The sequence below is a fragment of the Acomys russatus genome, chromosome 4 (genome assembly GCF_903995435.1).
Source record: "Acomys russatus chromosome 4, mAcoRus1.1, whole genome shotgun sequence".
Taxonomy (NCBI): domain Eukaryota; kingdom Metazoa; phylum Chordata; class Mammalia; order Rodentia; family Muridae; genus Acomys; species Acomys russatus.
The window spans coordinates 27,797,030-27,816,536 of NC_067140.1; the positions used below are offsets into that span (position 1 = coordinate 27,797,030).

The following is a 19,507-nucleotide window of genomic DNA, read 5'->3' on the forward strand; positions in this document are numbered from 1 at the left end:
AATAGAGCCACGTGGCCCAGAGAAGGGACTCTGAGTTCCACATGGAAAGAGAGGCAGAACATTAGCAAGTATTTGGGGATTATGGATGGGAGGTGGCCCAAATAGAAATTATTAGAAGCAAATGGAATGGGATAGAGACGAGGCGTTATTGGAGGATAGCTTTAGGAGGTAATGTCTGCCCTACCCCAGGTAAAGGCTTAGTCTTAAATATTAATAGGTATCTCTGTTTTCATTGCTAGCAGGTTAGAAAGTACTGCCATAATAACAATTACAGGGCTAATAATAAACATTTATTAGACCCTACCTTTAAAATTAACAGCAACAAACCACTCATCTCCCCACTTTTGTGGGCTGCCTTCCACCCAACAGCTTCCTTTCTCGATCTAATGACAAGCAGGAAAAAGGCCCACACCAGGCTTGAAAAGGCTCTGAGACCCATAGCTCATATCCAGTAGCTGTCCATATGTTGGTCACCTCATTGGGACAGAATCAACATGGCAGAAGGCAGGTGCCTGGCAGTTGCCAGAGAAGCCTGGCTTAACCTCTAGAGTCCACTAGCAGCAGGTGTAGCTGGACACGAATGAGACTCTGGTTCTGAGAACCTGAGGCTCTGGCCATCTTGGAGCTGCTCAGTCCTCGCCACAGCTGCCACAAGCCAACTTCTGATGGGTCCCTTGGTAGTACAAATGTGCCTGAAAGAAGTGGTCACAGAGGCTGCCTCCCATAACACTCAAAGCCCTGGGTGTCTGTCTCTGGATCCAGGTCAGCTGAGCGCTGAGCTGTGTGGTTCATCAGTGGGTCCTACTGCGTCCCTTATCACCATCAGGCAATGAATGAAGAAGCTTCAACTGTAAGGAAAGTAGAGAAGGCAGGGCTGAGACTGCTTTGTCCTGCTGGACAGAGACAGATCTTTTACCTCATTCTCATATACCTTGGGGCATTGCCTCAGCCGAGCTCATCTAGAATATAATTATGCCACACTATTTTCTAAAGCTTTATTTATTTTATAAAATGTGTAAACTGAATATTATTGGTAACGTTTTTAAGTTCCAATAAGTTAATGTGTTGTCTCTACAATTCCAGACCAGGAGACGGGGTTGAGTAGAAGTAAGAATAGCTCAGACAGGGAACTAACCCATAGAGGCGGCTGCCTCCTCCTCATCGCTGCCATCAGGGACTGCATCTGTCCCAAAGTATCGATCACCAAAATTCCCTAGGAAAAGAAAAGGCCTTGTGTGACTGGGTCCCCCTGGGTAATCAACCATGCCCCCTGGGCCACAACAGCCTCACCAATGCCTGGAATAATACGGAAAAGGTCATTGACACGCTTGTCCACGGCTGTGGTGATGATTCTCACACGTGGGAATGCGTAAGCCACAGAGTGCACACCCATCTCTGCCATGAGCAAGGATAGCAAGAAGATCTTGTCCTCGGGCACATCATGGTCCTGTGCAACATGAGAGCAGGATCAGTCCCAACACCAAGGGAATCTGCCTGCAGCAACCCCCCCCCACCCCGCCCAGGTCTGCTTACCAAGAGGACACGTACAGCCATCATGGCTGCGGCACCTGTAGATACTGTGCAGTCCATCAGGATCACGTGGTCATCACTAATATCCTTGGGAAGTCTCAGGTAATGGAGCTATAGTTGACAGTAGGTCAGAGTAAGGCTCTGATTCGGGCCTCCCCACCCTTCCCCTGGGTTGGCCATTATTGTGAAGCCCCAGCCCTCCCTGGCTGGACACCTCAGGCTCCCCTGTGAGCTGATTGGTCTGGATGAGGATAGTGCCTATGCGCACATCCTTGCACACGGCACGCAGCGCAGGCTCCATGGTTTCTCCTGCACGTAGAATGGACACTCCGGTGATCTAGCAGGGAAGGGCGGCTGAGTAAGCTGCAAGCTGGATGCTTCCAACCCATAGCCTCTTCCCCCAGCAGGGACTGCCTCTTCACTCCCAGCCATGCCCACCTGCTTTCCAGCGTAGCACTTGCCCAAGTAGTCCTGCCCCTGCGGGGTCTGTACAGTGCAGTCCTGTAGAGTGAGTGGGGGCATCTGTGAACAACCACAGCCTAGCCTCCCCCATCATGAGCCCACACATGCAAGGGTGGGCCACCCCCCACTCCTTCCCCCACAACCTCACACCTGGAAGGGTAGGAAGGACAGTGCATGTTCAATAAGCAGCCGCATCAATCTTTTGGAGTAGAAAATGAATTCATCCCGGCTAGTCTCCTTGTCCCTGATGGAGGGACAAGCAAGCTTAGAAAGGGAGAGGCCAGAGCATGGGGACGGAGTGTAGCAGGGTTGGGGCTAGCACTCCATTGGCAGGCCCTTACCTGATGATGGTGTGCATGCCTCGCACCTGGGGTGTACTCTTGAGGACACTGAGTGTCTGGGGAAGGGGATGGCACTGATGAGCAGAGGCCAACGCGGCCCTAGGGATACAAATTGATTGACATTATCTTATCCAAAAGTCTCTCTTTGTCCCAGAGGACATCTGAACATCACTGTGGGGGCAGAGGCATATGCAGGGTGGGAACTGTCTGCTGACTATGGCTAACCCATGAAAGATGCCTTATCACCTGAGAGATCACTGAAAAATGAGAGTGCTCAGTTCTGAACACTGAACCCAGCCTCCGTGAGGAGGACATTGATGGGAAGCTGAGGCATGAGGTGTCCCCTCCTAGGCTCGGATAAAGTGGAGAGACTAGACTTGGGGAGGAAGGGAGCTTACTGTGGGAACAGGTCTCAGCCTGCAAATGGACAGCTTGTCCCTAACTTCTCCTGGGAGCAACAGTAGGGTCAAGCTCCATTCAGGCCAATCCCCGGATAGTGTGCGCTCCCTCTCAGGAGGGAGGGCAAAGCAGGGAGGACTCAGTGCCAAAGGCTGCCCCACCAAAGACAGAAGCCAGGAGAGGGAAGGGGCAAGGGCTTGTGAGAGGCAGAAGGAGGGGCTCAAGGGAGGAACAGTGATGGCGGAAGGGCGGGGCCAGGGAAGCACAGGGCGCAGGAGCAGTGCAGGGTGCGGGGCAGCACACAGTGCAGCACAACCAGAGCTTGCTCTGCTCACATATCCCAACGCAGCTTCCTCTGCTCGCCAGGTGAAGAGCGTGTTCAGGGAGGGAACAAGGCAGGAAACAGGTTTACAAAGTGGAAAAGAACAGAGAGAACAACACTTAGTGGGGAGAGCAGCCAAGTCCCCACAGAAGGGACTCTGTGGCTACCAGCTGGCTACAGACTTGAGGCAGGAGGCTAGCAGCAGTCTTGGAGCTAACAGCCTTGGTGCCTGAGGGCGGAGCACCACCCACACCCAGACACTTCTCCTTCCTCCTCACCAGTTAACTTCCTAGAGTTGAAAGAGACCAAGAGGGCCACTAGTCACCACTTCCTTGGCTGACCAGATAATGGAAGTGGGGCTGGCTGTGTCTGGAAACTTGTCTCAGAATCAAGGCCAGCCTGGTCCACAAAGAGAGCGCCAGGACAGCCAGGGCTGTTACACAGAGAAACCCTGCGACACCCTGGTCTTGGAGAGGCCAAGTACAGATTCATGCAAGGACAGGAAGCAGGACGGTGAAGATGGCCCTGGAGGCATTTTCAACACTGGCTCAGAATTCCTGGGGTACCAGTGGGATCATAAGGGCTCCCACAGCTGCTTGACTGGGTCTTCTAAGGAAACCCTGGGAGAAGGGTAGATCCCCAGTGCTGCCTAAGTCCCCTGCCTGGGCTTTGATCAGCAGAGTGATGCTGATGCAGCCCAGTCCTATCCCAGACTCCTGCTGCAATGCCAGCATCACTTTCGCCTAAGCAGCACTGCAGCTTGAAGATTAAGCCAGCACAGGGCAGGGCCTGGGGAGGTGGAGAAGACAGAGCCAAGCCCTCATTCCCCACCCCTCAGGGAGAGTCATGGAATGGCTCACCTTACAAGAGAGCCACTATCAAGCAGCCTAGAGGAAGACCCATGCCTTATTAGCGCAGGAAAATGCCAATATAGTCCCTGTCTTGGGTCATGCATGGTCATGGTCGTGCTGGCCCAGGAGGACAGCTGTGCTCCCTGTGGCTGGAGCCCAAGATAGGCTGTACCGGTTAGGAGCCTCCACAACCAACCTGCCAGCACAAGCAATACATAACCCTGGGAAAATTCTTTATTTTCTCTGTACCTTAGTGTTCTTATCTGCCAGCAAGGGGGGGGGGGGGGCGGGCAGCAGCAAGGCTATGCCACTCTGCCCCCTGTGTAGATAGGGACTGCCTGCCTGCTTGGCTAGGTGACAGCTGACCCGGAGCTCTATGTAGATGTTGGAAATGCCTCCATCTGTGCAGACCATTGTGGAGTCTTACCTGACGCTGAGTTCACGCTGTGGCAGCAACACGGGGAGACACAAGGGAATGGGTGATGCATCAGTGACCAGGGCAAGCAGCCAGGCTACCCCCAACCCCCAGTGATGGACACTCCACAGCCCCATGTGGAAATGGCTCAGGGACTGCAAACTGCAAGAGGAGGTGAGCTTCTAAGGGCCTCTAACATGGGGACCAGCTGGCCTGGAACCTGTGGCTCTGGGTTGTAGTGCCTAGGCAGGACAGCAGTCAGACCCCACGGCCCAGCCATAAACCACCTAATGCAAGGGTTACAGTGTGAGAGCATCACTTGTAGAATGACCCACTCATAAAGAGAAGACCTGGGACTCAGTGCTGAAACCCACAATCCTAGGCCAGTGGGTAATGGATCACCCCTGTTACTCCTACAGGGTTGGCGGGGGGCGGGGGGGACAGGAGTGTACCCTTCCGTGCATGGTCAAATCCCCTTGCCTATCACAGAGGGCTAGACCAGATTAATATGCTTAGGGAGGAGGCTCAGGACATGTGAGAGCCAGTACCTACAGGGGACAGAGCGTACAGGAGTGGGGTAAGCAGGCTTCTGTGGGGGACCAACAGGCAGGGACTTTGGGTGCTATCTGGCTGACTAACCTCTTCCAACTGGCTGTGAACATGCTGCACAATCAGATCAATGGCTACTGTGTTCCCACTCCCTGGAGCAGGACAAAGAGAAGATGAGAACGCAGAAGAAGCCCGGTGTCCCTTCTGCCCCACTAGCAGGAAGACAAGGCCCGGCGCTCACCTCTGGGCACCACGATATCTGCCAGGCGCATCGTAGGCTGGATGTACTGATCAAAAGCAGGCTTGACGAACTTGTTGTACTGCTTAATGACGCCTTCGATGTCCCGGCCTCGCTCACTGATGTCCCTGCGTAGCCGTCGGACCAGTCGGATATCAGAGTCTGTGTCTACGAAGATCTTCATGTCCAGGAGCTGGATGTGGGGACAAGAAGCCGATGCACAGTGCTGAGGGAGGTGCCAGTGGCACCATCAGAAAGAATCTAGGACCCATATGGCCAGGGTGGCAACACGATCAGCTCAGGGCCTATGGTCATTGTGGCCAGCTCCCCACAGGTCGCCCATTGGCCTGACCACTAGTGCACGTAGAGTGCATTCATAGGAAGTGTGCACTGGGATGCGCGTGTGGGTGTGGGGTACCACTTGTCAGAGGCACAGATGGAGACACCTGACAAATGGGGCAGGAATGGTACTGATGTACATATGACATTATACCTCCCGGGAACACTGAGAGGGAGTAGGGCTTTGTGAGCTCTGAGCATGGCCTCTTCCAGTCAGCATACGATAGATGGTCCCCAAAGGGGCCACCTGGGGGTTGGAGGTGCCATGTGGGGATGGGAAGAGCCCTCTTGGCCTGGGCTAGAGGTCACAATCAGTATATCCTAAAGACCTTGCAGTAAAATCCCTCAAGCTCACTAGCTTTCTGTCCTTGTTTGCTCCTTAGCAAGGGAGGATGTCAAGGGCAGAGGAGATAGAAGCACAGCCGCCAGCAGGTAAGAGAGGGTGCCACTGTCCCCAGAAGCCACACCCCACTGCAGTAGTCACTTAGTTGCATCCACGCCTGTGAATGTCTAGGAGACGCACTTGATAGGGAGCTGTCTGCTCAGGCAGCACAAAGCATGGAGGCTGTGGGGGTGGGGCAGGGATGTGGGCCTAGTGGGTGCTCCCAGCAAGCTCTCACCTCCAGCAGTGTCTTGTCAGCAAAGGCCATGATACCCTCAAAGATGATGACATTTGCACCATATAGTGTTTTCTGCAAAGGAACCCAGAGGGGTTTAATGTCCAGCTCAGGCCCCTCCAGCCTCTTCCATAGCCCCAACACCATGGGCCTACCCAGTCCTTTTTCCGGCTGTGAGTGGTGAAATCGTAGATGGGTACTTGTACGCTCCTGCCCTGCTTTAGTTTCTTGAGGGTAGAAATGATGAGATCAAAGTCGAAGGCATCAGGGTGGTCAAAGTTGAAATTGTTGCAGGCAGCCTGTTCCTGCTGCTGCTGTGTCAGAACCTGGGATGGGGGTGGGGTGGGGTGGGGTGAGGATGAGGAGGTGCATGATGAAGCCCAGTAACCACAGGCCCATATTTGTAGGGGGCTAAGGGGTCACAGGGAGGAGGTGCTCTGGGATAGACGGGCAGAGCCTTACTTTATAGAAGGAGTCCATGGACAGAAGGACCACCCAGGGCACATCGAGTGCCTCGATGATCATCCTGGCCACAGTGGTCTTCCCGGATGCACTGCCGCCTCCCAGGCCTGTGGAGTGGAGGGGGCATCTTGCAGTTAGTTAAGCCGGGCTGGCTATGCAGACCAACCCCCAAGGTGCCTTCCCTCCCACACTGCTCTCACCAATGGCAAAGGCCTCCTTGGACTGGGTGCCGTGTTCATTGTACCACGGTGGCCGCCCGGCTGTGTAGATGGTACGTTTGCTTGTGCGGAGCAGGGGTGGCTCTGATTTGCACTGGCTGGTGGTGCGCTTCCGGGGTGACCGCGCAGTAGCCACTGGTGGGAGAAGTCTGTCCAAGGACCCTGTATTGCTGCCACAAAGAGGAATGTGCTCAGCCTCAGTCAAGAGTTGTCAACTTCCCTGGTCACGGCAGAGTGGGACAGGCACAATGTGGGCTCCACTGGGGAGGGTGTGCCCAAGAAACCTACCTTTAGCTGTTCCATGGGGTTAATCGGGGCATAAGAGCTCGGACTGTTTATACAGCAAGGGGACATAGGAGGATATGCACAAATTCAGAGCCACAACCCTCCCCTGTGTGGACTGTGGTGGATAGGACCTCATTCCCAGGGATGGATATTTAAGGATAAAGAAGATCCCACTAAGGACTGTGTCCCTCTTCCCAACATAGCACACTCTTTATGCGGTCCCCTGCAGGGTGGTTACCCCAGGAGGTGAAAGTGCCAGTCACAAGATACATATGTTCTGGGGGGACTCCCGAAGGGCTGGTTTTGGTGGCGCATGGCGCATGCCTTTAATCCGAGCACTCAGGGAGGCAGAGGCAGGCAGATCAATGTGAGTTCGAGGCCAGCCTGGTCTATAAAGTGAGTCAAGGACAGCCAGGACTACAGAGAAACTCTGTCTTGAAAAAACAATCAGGCTGGGTGTGGTGGTACCGGCCTTTAATCCCAGCACTTGGGAGGCAGAGGCAGGTGAGTTCAAGGCCAGCCTGGTCTACATGTGAGTGCAGAACAGCCAAGGATACGCAGAGAAACCCTGTCTCAAGAAACCACAAAAAAAAAAAAAAAAAAGAAAGAAAGAAGGCTAGAAGGCCTATGAAGCACTTCCCAATGTGACTCCTGTGTTTCCATGACAGACACCTTCAGCAGACTGTAAATGCCACCTGTCTTGGCTGATGTGTGCATGTGATGGTGGTTTGAGATCATGACCCAGGACTAACAAAGGCTGCAAGAGGGAAACTTAACCCAGATCAGTCTGTACCTGTGCACACCTGTAGCCTATCACTTCTGCTAGGCTGGCACTCAGAAGCCTCCAGCATTGCAGTTGGTCTGCACCCCTACCTAAAGGGGAGCCATTTCTGGCCATGGCCTTCACATCTGAGAACCTTCTACAGAGGTTCAGTGTGCTGACCACCTTTCTATTACCTGCCCGTTGTCTGAGGTACAGCCTGATGCAAATGAGCTAAGGGAATGAGCCGTACTTTCTGGGCACTGACTAAAGGAATCTTGGATAGGTCACATGATCCCAGTCTCAGCTTTTAAGCTACTCAAAAAGCTCTCAGGTCAGAGTGTCTGGTGGGTAGGAGGGCTGCCTATAGAAATGGCAGGTGGAAAGCCGGGTGTGGTGGCACAAGCCTTTAATCGCAGCACTGGAGAGGCAGAGGCAGGGAGATCACTGTGAGTTCGAGGCCAGCCTGGTTTACAAAGCGAGTCCAGGACAGTCAAGGCTACATAGAGAAACCCTGCCTCAGGGGAGAAAAAGAAAGAAAGAAAAGAAAAGAAAGAAAGAAATGGCATGCCAGGCTAGCTCCATGTGGGATGCCTCCTGCAGTGGAGGGTATAGTCTAGAGCACTGCATGGAGTACCAGGTAAGCCTGAGGTGAATGTCGTAGACTGGCAGGCCCAGACAGGAACACGCTTGGGGGAGAAAAGTACATTATAATGGACTATGTTTCACTTACATAAAAGCCAAATGAAGGATGCTCACTTAGGGGCTGAGAACACAGCTTAGTAAACAAGTCTAGGTTTTAGCATATAAGCAGTTTCACAAGCCTGCCTCCAGGTTGCTTAGCAAACTCTGACATCATCACCTGCCTCCGCCACCAGGGGCCCAGGATAAAAAGGACAAAGCTGCTGTCCATGGCCTTCTTGTTCTCCCTGTCCCCCTGGGGTGCGCCCCCCAGGCTTCTACAATAAATCTTATACCATGTATGTTGTGTGATGCGTTTGCAGCATCGGTGGCTCATATGAGACGTGCTCTTCCAGTACCACCTAGGCATGCAGAAATCCTACCCCACACACTCTGCCTGCAACCACAAACTCGCCTTCTGTTTCACAGATCAATTGCTAACCACTGCTCTGCCCAACAGCAACACAATTGATTGGTAGGTCTCTTTTCTTTCTAGCTGTTTTCACTGACTTTAATGCAGACACCATGCCTGGGTGAGACTTTCTTCTCCTAAGGGCACGCCAGAAACCTGGGACCCGGTAAAATCATGCTTCTAGGGCCTCTGCCCTGGATGCTGGCAAGTACGTGTGCCGGCTGGTTTCTAGTCCCTGGAGCCCTCTGGGATGCATTTCTCTCTTCACTCGTGCAAGTCAGACCTCCAAGCTTTTTGGAGACAGATAGTTCCCAAATTGTCTCATCATACTGCTGAAGTGACTCTGGAACATAAAACGCTTTACTTTGCTATGCCTCTTACCCCAAAACCTGGTTTTAAGCTGCAGCTGCCACCACTGTCCTGTCCAAGCTCATGGCAGCGATGGCTGCTTTGGAACACATTTGCCTTGCGCGCCAGCTCTGGGGGCAATGGAGCACGAGCCCTGATGTCAGACCGCAATTTTCGCCACTGCTGTGGTAAATTCTAAGTTATACTTAAAAATTCACTTGTGTGGTTCCGGCTTTCTCCCTCGCTTGCCCCTCCCCTCCCACAGTGGGTCTGCAGGAGTCTCTCAAACAAACCCAAGCGCATGCCTACTCTCTCCCTGCCTCCTGCCACTCTGACAGCGGGCACTAACTGGACAGGAGCCCGAGGGCGGGCTGGGGTGTCCAGGCCTGTGGTCAGCGTCCTCCACCAGCGACAGGCCAGCAGCCCTGCAGCAGGGTGGCTTTGGCCCACAACTGGTTCCAGGTTGGCTGGGACCCAACTGCTACAGTGCTCACCGAATCCTGGGGTCAGAGGAGCCAGATGCCTCTCTTGCCTGTTACAAAAACCTGGGCTCACGCTCAGCTGGGCGTGGTGGCAAGCCTTTAATCTCAGCACTTGGGAGGCCGAGGCAGGAGGATTGCTGTGAGTTCGAGGCCAGCCTGGTCTACACAGAGAAACCCTGTCTCGAAAAAAAAAAAAAGTTGGAAGGTAAGCCAGGTGTGGTAGTACACACCTTTAATCCCAGTGCATATTTTCAAGGTCAAACATAGAATAAGATCGTAACATTCTGCTTTATATTTGTAAGGTGTAATTTAGAACAGATAACTAAAGAAAAGGCTGCTTACCTCAAATATACACTAACCCTCAAACTTGTCAGAGATCTGATGAATATGGCAATTAGCATGTGTAAATTTATTATAAAAAGCAGAGATTTTCAAGGTCTCCAAGAATATTTGGGCACAGTGACAAATGACTTCAACTCTGGATTGTGGCATGTTAACCACTGGGCGAGACTGCCCCCAACATCTTACCCTCTGCTAGGGCCCAGCCTGAACTCTGGACAAACCGAACACTGGAGCGTCACTGTCTCATGTTGCTGGAAGCAAGGTGAGGTCATACTATTCGTGCCCTCCTTACACACACACACACACACACACACACACACACACACACACACACACACACACACAAAAGCACCACAGATCTTCTGTGCCTGATGGTCAGACTGCCTCTGCCCATGGTGCCATGGTGCCACAGTAGCCTGGGACAACTGCCTAGGTAGGTAGTGGACAATGGACTGACAAGTCATCTCTGTCATTTTGATTGACACATAGATTCATTTAGGTTACAATTTATCCTTCTCAGTTCTCTGATTACATTGACTCCTAAACTAATGGTAGCTTAATAGCCAGAGAACAGGCAATTAGCTCCTTAACCTAAAGTAATCAGCCATGTTAGTTCATTGGTCAATTCATTAGCTAGTTAAAACTACTAGATACTAGCTTTCTTATTTAAAAGGCAAACAGGTCTTCACTTACCTTTGGAGTGGAATAGAGTGGAGGACAGCCTATTGGGACTTTATGTAAGAGAAGCATGGGAGACTGGGGAAATAGAAGGATCCAGAGGGTCCTAGAAAGCTACAAGAACATTATGACAGGCGGATCTGGGCCCAGGGGTCCTGCTCAAACTATGGCACCAGCCAAGGACAATACATGCAGTAAACTTCGAACCCCTACCCAGATCTAGCCAATGGACAGGACATTCTCCACAGTTGAGTGGAGAGTGGGGTCTGACTTTCACATGAACTCTAGTGCCCCATATTTGACCACATCCCCTGGATGGGGAGACCTGGTGGCACTCAGAGGAAGGATAGCAGGCTACCAAGAAGAGACTTGATACCCTATGAGCATATACAGGGGGAGGAGGTCCCGCTCAGTCACAGTCATAGGGGAGGGGAGTAAGGGGAAAGTGGGAAGGAGGGAGGAATGGGAGGATACAAGGGAGGGGATAACAATTGAGATGTACTATGAATAAAGTAATAAAATATTTTTTTAAAAAGGCAAACAGGAGCTGGGTGTGGTGGCTCATGCCTATAATGGCAGCACTCAGGAGGCAGAGGCAGGCAGATGGCTGTGAGTTCACCAGACTTAAAAGGCAGGTCTCGGATACAGCCCTTTACCATTCTTTTAGCTAAAGGACAGTGACTGCTTACAACAATTTTACCTGTGTCTCATGGTAAATAGTTAGATAAGGATACAGAAGGTTAAGTTAAAAGGGAAAGCTTCTACTTGGGAGGCAGAGGCAGGTAGATCGCTGTGAGTTCGAGGCCAGCCTGGTGTACAAAGTGAGTCCAAGACAGCCAAGGCTACACAGAGAAACCCTGTCTCAAAAACACAAAAAAAGGGGAAAGCTTCTAAAAAAAAGTACTTGAGGGCCAAAGAAGGTGTTTTAAGGTTGATAAAGGCAAGTTATGAAGCTCAGAGGGTATAAAAGAATGTTTTATTTCTTCTGTTTCTGTGCTGTTGCTGTACTGGAGCTCTGATTCATTAATCTAAACTATAGTAAAACATTTTACTATACGACCCACCCCCACAGTTCCAAGCTCAAGATTTTGAATTTCCTTGCTCTGTCTTTTAAATGTTTCTCCTTGTGCTTGACGCACATACACCCAGTCTTCTGGACGGAGGGAAGAAATCCCTTTTCCATGATGTGCACTGCTGCTGAACATCAAGTTCAAGTGAGCTGTTGCCCTTCTGCTCTACAGGAGGGCCCTGTCCTCCCTGTCCCCCCTGTCCTCCCCATGCTACCGTTTCACAGGTGACAGGTCCATAGGCTTCTGCCTTTCCTAAGTTTACCTCAAAGATTATTCATGCCTTTAGCTCAAAACTTTGCCGCCCTCTGCTATTCTGTAACACAAGGTCTATGTCTACTCCCTTTTTCTACAATGTGTTGCATTGCAAATTACAAACAATGGCGATGTTAACATGTCTAAAATTTATGTCCTTTTTTAAACCTAAAAAGATTTTTTTTTTTCAAGACAGGGTTTCTCTGTGTAGCCCTGGCTGTCCTAGACTCAATTTGTAGACCAGGCTGGCCATGAACTTTCAGCGATCCACTACCATGCCCGGCTCCTAAAAGGATTCTTATAAGCTACAGGAAATCCACCTCTCTGGTCAAATGGAATCCAGATAAGGACTGCCAATCAACAGCCTAAGTTTCCCATCTATTGTCTATCTCTGAGGGTGGGATTCCACCCCTTTCCCTGGTTTTGAGACTCCTCTAAATACCCTATTGCTACATTCTTGTATCCAACACCGGCTGATTGCTGGGTCTTCCCTTCTGATTGATGTAAATGCTTCCTGCCGTTCTTGCCAAGCTATATCCGAACCCTTCATCTAGAACCTTCTCCCTTGGGTGAGATCTCCCTCCCCCTCGTTCATGTTTGAAACCCTAGCGCTAGGTAACCGTGTCTGCTCTCCAGCCACGCCCTTGGTCTCCGACCAGCACTGAGGAGCTGCTGGAACAGATTGCGCCAATCCCGTTCAGTCAAACCTTGCTCCGGGGGACACCCAAACAGATCACTGACTTCTACTCTCCTCATGGGAATAGTTTATTCACTGACCCTCCAGGTTCCCCTCGGGGATGCCTTCAAGAGAAGTTCAAGTCCCTATGCCCGCATTTAGGGCTACTAAGCCTACATGCCCCTGCAAGCAAACTTGGCCTTCACTTCCCTTAAATGACAGATCCAAAGATCCAAAACAGAACTTTGGGCGGGGGGTGGGGGGCTGGGGTGTCAGGGGGATTCGAGACAGAGTTTCTCTGTGTAGCCTTCGCTATCCTAGACTCTTTGTAGATCAGGCTGGCCTCAAACTCACAGAGATCCACCTGCCTCTACCTTCTGAGTGCTGGGATTAAAGGTGCGCACCACCATGCCCAGCTCCCAAAACAGAACTTTTTCATTATTGCCAGCAATTGGGAAAATGGAAGTTCCCCATGTTAAAACTTTTCTTTGCTCCAAAACTTCTGTCTCTGCTTGCTCTCCCAAGAGTTTCAAATGCACACCAAAATGTAATTTTCTCCAGGTTGCTTAGCAATCTCTGACATCATCACCTGACACCACTACCAGGGGCCCGAGATAAAAAGGACAAAGCCTGGTATCCTTGGCTCTGCTCTGTCTCTCTTACTCTGAGTCCCTGCAGCGCCCTCCACCCCACCCTGTGATTCTCTCCCTATTCTTCTACAGTAAATCTTATACAATGTGTGTTGTGTGGTGCATATTTAACACAAGGGCCTGATCGCCACTATACCCCCAAAAGATGTTCACCCAAATGCACATTCATACCATTGTCAGTGAGAAACGTATGTATTCAGAAAAACTGAAAGCAAATGCACTGGTATAATAATGAGGATTTCCCTGAAGACCACTTCTGTCCCATTTGGATGTTTCACAAGTATGAGCTCTCCTATCCCAATGGAAGCTGGGTTTGGCTGCTGTTGTTGCTGCTGCCTCACAGTTCTCAGTATGGTAGTTTCCAGAAACTTTCTGCCTCTAAGATGGCCCAGTTTGGGAACAATGATAATCCTTCCTAGAACCAGAAAGATTGTGGCTGTGCACATGAGTGGGGGCCAGGAAGGATGCCTAACATGTAACATGTAACTGGTCACACTGGTGGCTCTGAAGGGTGCGGGACAGCATAGATAGACACAAGGGAGTAACATGAAAAGAAGCCAGCAGTGTCCAATCAAGAAAACACACTGAGTTCATCCATGGGGACAAAGACAGTGAGTGAGTAAGCCTGCTTGTTTCCATGCCACCCACCCATCCTTGGAGAGCTCGGAGGATGAGCTTAGGGAACAGTTAACCAGTCTGTTAAGTGCAGCCTCACCATCGCTGCTCTGGAGACCAGTGCAGGAGCTGAGAGCACGGAGCCAGGCATAAACAGGCTGTGTGAGTACTGAGACCAGAGTCTGCCAGTCAGGGGCCTTAGGGACAGACAGCATGTGAGGGACACAGGACAAGGAATGATAGGCTGCCTGCAGGGATATCGCAGGCATCCCAACTCAAGCCTGCCTTAACGGCTCAGTCGTCTGTAAATACAAACAACGAGATCCCCCAGGTCTCTGGACAGAGGGAAGGTATTTGCTCGCCTGGGCATACTAATCCATCTGCAGTAAACAAATGGATCTATGAAACAAGCCTATCCACTGGGCTGCCCTTCCCAGTAGGCAAGAGCTCAGGGACCTCAGATAGTGGGAGAAGCAGAGACTCTCTAGGGTTCCAGACTGGGTTTTGCCTTGATCCCTAGAGACAGCATGGCCACCATATACAGGGTAGCTCTAGGGGGCTGCAGTAAACAAACAAACAAAGAAAACAAATTCAGGTCATCTCCCCACTGGGCCTCTGCTACCTTCCCCAGTGAAGTGCCCTAGGCGTCTGGGAGGAAACTACCCGAGTGCAAAACATCTGACTTGCAAAAGGGCAGTACAACTTGATAGTGCTCCCAGCACTGCCTGTAGCTGTGCCCTGGCCACCAGTGGTAAACACAAATGCACACAAAGCCAAGACACACTCAGACAGAAACTGGACGAAGGCCGCAATAGGCTGCGGCTGTTTTCCTGGTCCCCCTTGTTTCTCACAGTACCAGCTTCCCTGGGGGGGGGCGGAATTTCAGTTCCCCATCAGTGGTCTTGGCCACCTCGATGAAGATCCTTCCAAGGCTTGTGCTGCTGGTGAGGGGAGTGCCCAGTTGCAAACAGGTCAGGGAGGACGACTCTGCCAGAAACCTGCCTCACGCCGACTAGAATATTAGGCCATGTCTATGCCAAGCCCAGCCCCCTTGCCCTCCCTAAAGTTAACAGCGGTCTCCTAGAGCCAGAGATAAGGCATCGCCGTTTCTCACAAAAGGTACCCCTTGATGGGAAAGTTACACAAAATACTTCATCCCTCATCCACAAACAGACAAAGGGGCTTCTGGCCACGACGACAGAAGTTCACTTGTACTAACAGAATTCATAGCTATAGCAAATGCAAGATGCTATCATAACCCACAGCCCCAAGCCAGCCACATCTGCAGCCCCAAGCACCGTTCAGCTCCCAGGAGCACCCGCTGCCAGCTTGTTTGTTTTCAGATATCCATGGACACGTATCACACACAAGTCAGAAGTGGTCAGTGTCATTGGGAAGTGGGGTTCTCATCAGCGAGGACTCTGCATCAACTCACCTGCTTTCTGCTCCAAGAGCCCAGCACCCTGAGATCCTGATGCCAGGGTAAGCTGGGGGGCTGCTCATGGCCAAGGACATAGGTAGGCACAGAGGGTTCAGAGTGGGATGTCCCAGGCGTGTGGAGTCTAGGTTCTAGCAGTTACGGTATCACTACCTCTCAGAGCTACAGTTGTCTCCAAGGACCTGAACTGGCCCTCCATGGGGGGAGTCACTCCTATGGGCAGCACAGCAGAAGAGCTAGGTGGGGTTGGACCCCTAGCTGGCCCAAGTAGCTTGCTATATCCAGGGGTGGGGCACAGCAGCGAGGAGGCCCCAGGAGCCTTATTGCACTAAGGAAACACACTCAACACTAGTCTCAGAGGCTCAGGCCACACGCATAAGAGGATCACCCAGTCAGCGCTCATGCACTAGATATTAATAGTACTGAACTGGCCTGCACAATCCCCTGGCCAGTTGGTGTGAAGGGTACTTCAGTATGAACTGGTATGTGCACCGGCCTGGGCTTGCTGAGGACCACTGGTACCTTTCCCCAAAATTTCCTGGAAGAAACACATTTGTGCCTCCCAATGTATACACAGCAAGCCAATGAAATCGAAAGACCCCTCCAGGCCAGGTGATCTGAATGTCCGTGCTGAGCTGGGTGCCCCCTCCCTGGGCCCCAAGGTGCCTCCCACAAGGATAAACAAATCTGAAACCCTACCCTAGCACGTCCAAGAATAACTGCCCCACCCCCACCTCAGAGGCTCCAGCCTCATCAGCCAGTAGAGGACACAGCCCCCTCCCTACCCACAGCATGGGGAGAAAGGGAGGATTTGGCCCCAGCCTCAGCTGAAATCCCTTTACTGACAATATCTAATTGGAAGGGCTTTGCTGGCCGTCGGTTCTTCCTGGGGGTGGGGTGGGCGGATTGCACCCTCATCCTACCTGGCCAGCCTCCAGGACCAAGACAGCCTGGCAGGGCTCGGAGAAGGACGTGCCCAAGTGGACTTCACACACCTGAGAGGGAGCCACTCTGCAGGCAGCTCCTCTCACTACCTGGGTAACTCAAGGGCGTGTCTACACCCCCACCAGGAAGAGCCATCTGTATTTGCACGTGCATGTGTTTGTAGAGTCTGTCCCTCTGACTCCATGCTCAGGTGGTTGGCTGGATATGCCCTAGGATTGCTCTGGGAGGCTAATCTTGCTCTGGGCAGGGGTGCAGAGTCAAGGAGTCCTGGGGAATCTGTTCACTAGCTTGGCTGGCTGAACATAGAGGGGACCCTGACATGTCCCTTGAGTGCCCCAGCAAGTTAGGGTCAGTGGGTAGAAAACAGGCCATAGGTCTGTGGGAAGCTGACATTGTGCTGGTCTCAGAAAAGGAAGGCTTAATTCTAGCTTTGTTAATGCTGAAAGAATAGACCAGGCCCACTCATTGATTCATTAAATGTGGCCCCAAAACATCAGACCCTGACCTTGAACTTCATCTTTATGTAGGCCACCAGACTCCCTGATTTCCATCCCTCAAGTTTCTCCCTTTGAGGTACGTGGTGCTGGAAGCTACTGCTTGGTCGTCGGTCTTCATTTCCCACTGGCTACCCACTAGGTGACAGCTCTGTCAACTGTCGCTCAAATGCAGTCACTAGCCAGGGAGCTGCCACAGGCCTAAATCTCTATCAGAGAAGTAGAGGTTACGGAGGACCTAAGCAGGCGCCTCGCTGATAAGGAACCTACATATGATAACATTATGAAAGCTACAGCTGCTCTGCTCAAGGAAACCAGAATCAGATGTCTACAGCAGGGCCTGACGAGGGGGAGGCGCATCCCTCGGACCACCAAAGGGCTCAGGGTCTCTCTGCTGCGGCTGGATCTAGTCAAGCCGTATCTCTATGCTTCCATGGAAGACCTACAAGAGGCTGGAGGTGGTTCAGAGAGGCATCAAGGCTTCCGGCTTCCGGGGCCACCTGCCCCCACACGCCAAGGCTGTGGGTGGGCACCACCTAGCTTTTCTCCACTCTCTACAGTCTCAGCCCAATTTCCATTCTGCATATCAACACAAAAGCCGCTGGCTGTGCCAGCTGAGGTCTCGTGGGAGGGCTGATGTGTGGACAGGTGCTGGGGAAAGAACCGTTGGACTTAAAGTCTACCAGCGACTCGCTCCCCTACTGCTGTCAGTGCCTGAGGCACCAGGGCAGTTGGCATCTTCTCAGGGTGTCTCCTCAGGAGCCCTTGGAGGTTATGTGGCCATGGTCTCTTAGACGCTTCTGGTTGAACTGAGACCTTCTGAACCAGAAAGCATCAAACTCAGGCTTGTTAAACCCAACCAAGCCTTTCAGGCTCCCAGACAATGCCTGGAGCGTATGGACTAGCAGAGACACTGCTAGCACCTGCCTTCCCAAAGGCATGCGGGCTCATCGTTTCCCCACTGGTGCACTCAGGCCTGCAGAGCCGGAAGACATTTGGCCTTCAACTGGTGCAATCAGACCGGAAAAGGTGCCACATGCAGTTCCAAGCGTTGTTACCGCCCCCTGGCGCCATGGCCCGGCGTTGCTACTAGTGATCATAAAGCCGAGCGAAGATAAGGACCCTTCATCTCCCACAACCCCCTCTCCATTTACCTGAGAACCAGGAAAGTCTCAAGAGCCCCCAAACTCTGGGACAGGTGATCACACCTCATCCTACATTCAAAAGCACCACTGGCCGCCAGGTGGGACTTTGAGCTCAAATTCGATTAACTCAGAAAGTCGAGCACGCCTACCGCCCAGCTGAGAGCCCAGAGCCAAGTGTGCACCCACTAGGGACAGAAACCCAGGCCACGCAGGTCAAACAGGTTTCCACTCTCCGCGCCTCCAAATCCTAGGGCTTTGGCCAGTTCCGCCTTCCGCCCGCTGGGGCCCTCCAGGCGGCTGTCACCTCCCTCTCCCAGTTCCCCGGCAGGGGTTTGCTCAGGAGGCCCCAAGGCGCCGGAGAGGATCCATGCGGCTGTGGAGACCAAACTGCCCATCTGATGAGATGCCGCCGAGCCGCCCGGGCTGTACAAGGGGATGCAAGCCGTGCTCAGACCCCTCCCGAGACGAGCGCGGCCCCTGCCTTATTCAGGCCCGCGCCTACCGGTCCTCGCATGCAGTCTCATTCTGCTCGGCCGGACGGCCAGGCACGTCTGGAGCCACAGAGGATTGTAGGGGCAAAGGGACAGCGCCCACGGAGGCCGGCGGCGCAGCCATGGCGTTCCTAACCTGGCGGAGGCCCGGGAGGCGCGCCGGGAGTCATGCACGCTGCGGACTACGAGACCCAGAAGGCCGTGCGGCAAGCCCCGGGAAGGGCCCGAGCCTCAGCACAAACTCAGCCGCACAAAAGCCCTGGAAAAAAAATTCAATAAACATTTATTTGATACAGTGATTTTAATACATACAGTTAACGGCCCACCACCGCACCACTCCGGGCCAGAGGATGAGGATGGGGACAGATGATCACAAGGCGGGCAGGGCCCAAGCTCACCTCAAAACATCTTGCAAATAAAACACTTTGTAGATAGAATATATATGCGTGTATATCTATGGTTACAAGTGATAGCCAGAAATGCACTTGTGTAATGAGAACTGCATTAAAACCAAACTAAGAAACCCAAAGTTTAGGAGGTGCTGCAGTCAGGTTATGAGGGGTGGCCTGGGTTTCACGCAACAGGAACACAGGGACAACTCTCCCTTTAGAACCACCACAGGGACACAAAGGACCCAAAGCCCCCAGGAGGCACCATTATCTGCCTGTGCAGGAACATAAAGTGCACCCTGGTTCTGCATGAAGTATCTGCCCTTGGCACTTCTGATTTTTAGGGCAGGGCAAGCGCTGAGCCAGAGGTAGATCTGTAGAGACCCTGACTTTTGCATTTTGCCAAGGACCCAGGGTTTGTTTGGGCCTCTAAGTCCATGCCTACCACCTCCTGGAGCTCTGCCATGATGGCCCCTCCTACTGAGGGTCTGTTTAGGCTGGTGGTCACCTTTGGGCCAGAGGAGAAGCAGCCCGGCCACCTTGGAAGAGCTTTGCAGACTAGCCTGCCACTACTTACCAGCCACACTGGCTGGCACCTAGCCAACTGCCAT

The 19,507-nt window shown here is 52.3% G+C and overlaps 1 protein-coding gene across 4 annotated transcripts; it reads right to left on the minus strand.

The window, feature by feature from the left end:
• Nucleotides 1–308: 308 nt before the first annotated feature.
• Uckl1 (uridine-cytidine kinase 1 like 1) lies at nucleotides 309–19,453 on the minus strand. 4 transcript variants are annotated; one of them, XM_051144032.1, is made up of 16 exons: nucleotides 18,519–19,453; nucleotides 6,726–6,913; nucleotides 6,526–6,632; nucleotides 6,219–6,389; nucleotides 6,067–6,138; nucleotides 5,111–5,300; nucleotides 4,960–5,021; nucleotides 3,068–3,087; nucleotides 2,334–2,432; nucleotides 2,143–2,236; nucleotides 1,969–2,031; nucleotides 1,745–1,867; nucleotides 1,534–1,641; nucleotides 1,291–1,447; nucleotides 1,136–1,213; nucleotides 309–848 (listed from the first exon to the last, which is right to left on the minus strand). In XM_051144032.1, the coding sequence occupies exons 1-16, from the start codon at nucleotides 18,629–18,631 to the stop codon at nucleotides 823–825; spliced, it is 1,671 nt and encodes a 556-aa protein (XP_050999989.1). In that variant the 5' UTR covers nucleotides 18,632–19,453; the 3' UTR covers nucleotides 309–822. The 4 variants fall into 4 exon arrangements, with proteins under 4 accessions (XP_050999989.1, XP_050999990.1, XP_050999992.1 ...); XM_051144033.1 differs by lacking the exon at nucleotides 3,068–3,087 and adding an exon at nucleotides 4,333–4,349; XM_051144035.1 differs by lacking the exon at nucleotides 18,519–19,453 and adding an exon at nucleotides 15,430–17,133.
• Nucleotides 19,454–19,507: the final 54 nt, after the last annotated feature.

Excerpts from the sequence above, each read along its gene's own strand:
- Uckl1 (XM_051144032.1), bottom strand. The coding sequence starts at position 18,631 with ATGGCTGCGCCGCCGGCCTCCGTGGGCGCTGTCCCTTTGCCCCTACAA. Across the intron at positions 6,139-6,218 it reads ACAGCCGGAAAAAGGACTGG|AAAACACTATATGGTGCAAA; the intron begins GTAGGCCCATGG and ends GTTCCTTTGCAG. Across the intron at positions 1,214-1,290 it reads CCGTATTATTCCAGGCATTG|GGAATTTTGGTGATCGATAC; the intron begins GTGAGGCTGTTG and ends TTCTTTTCCTAG.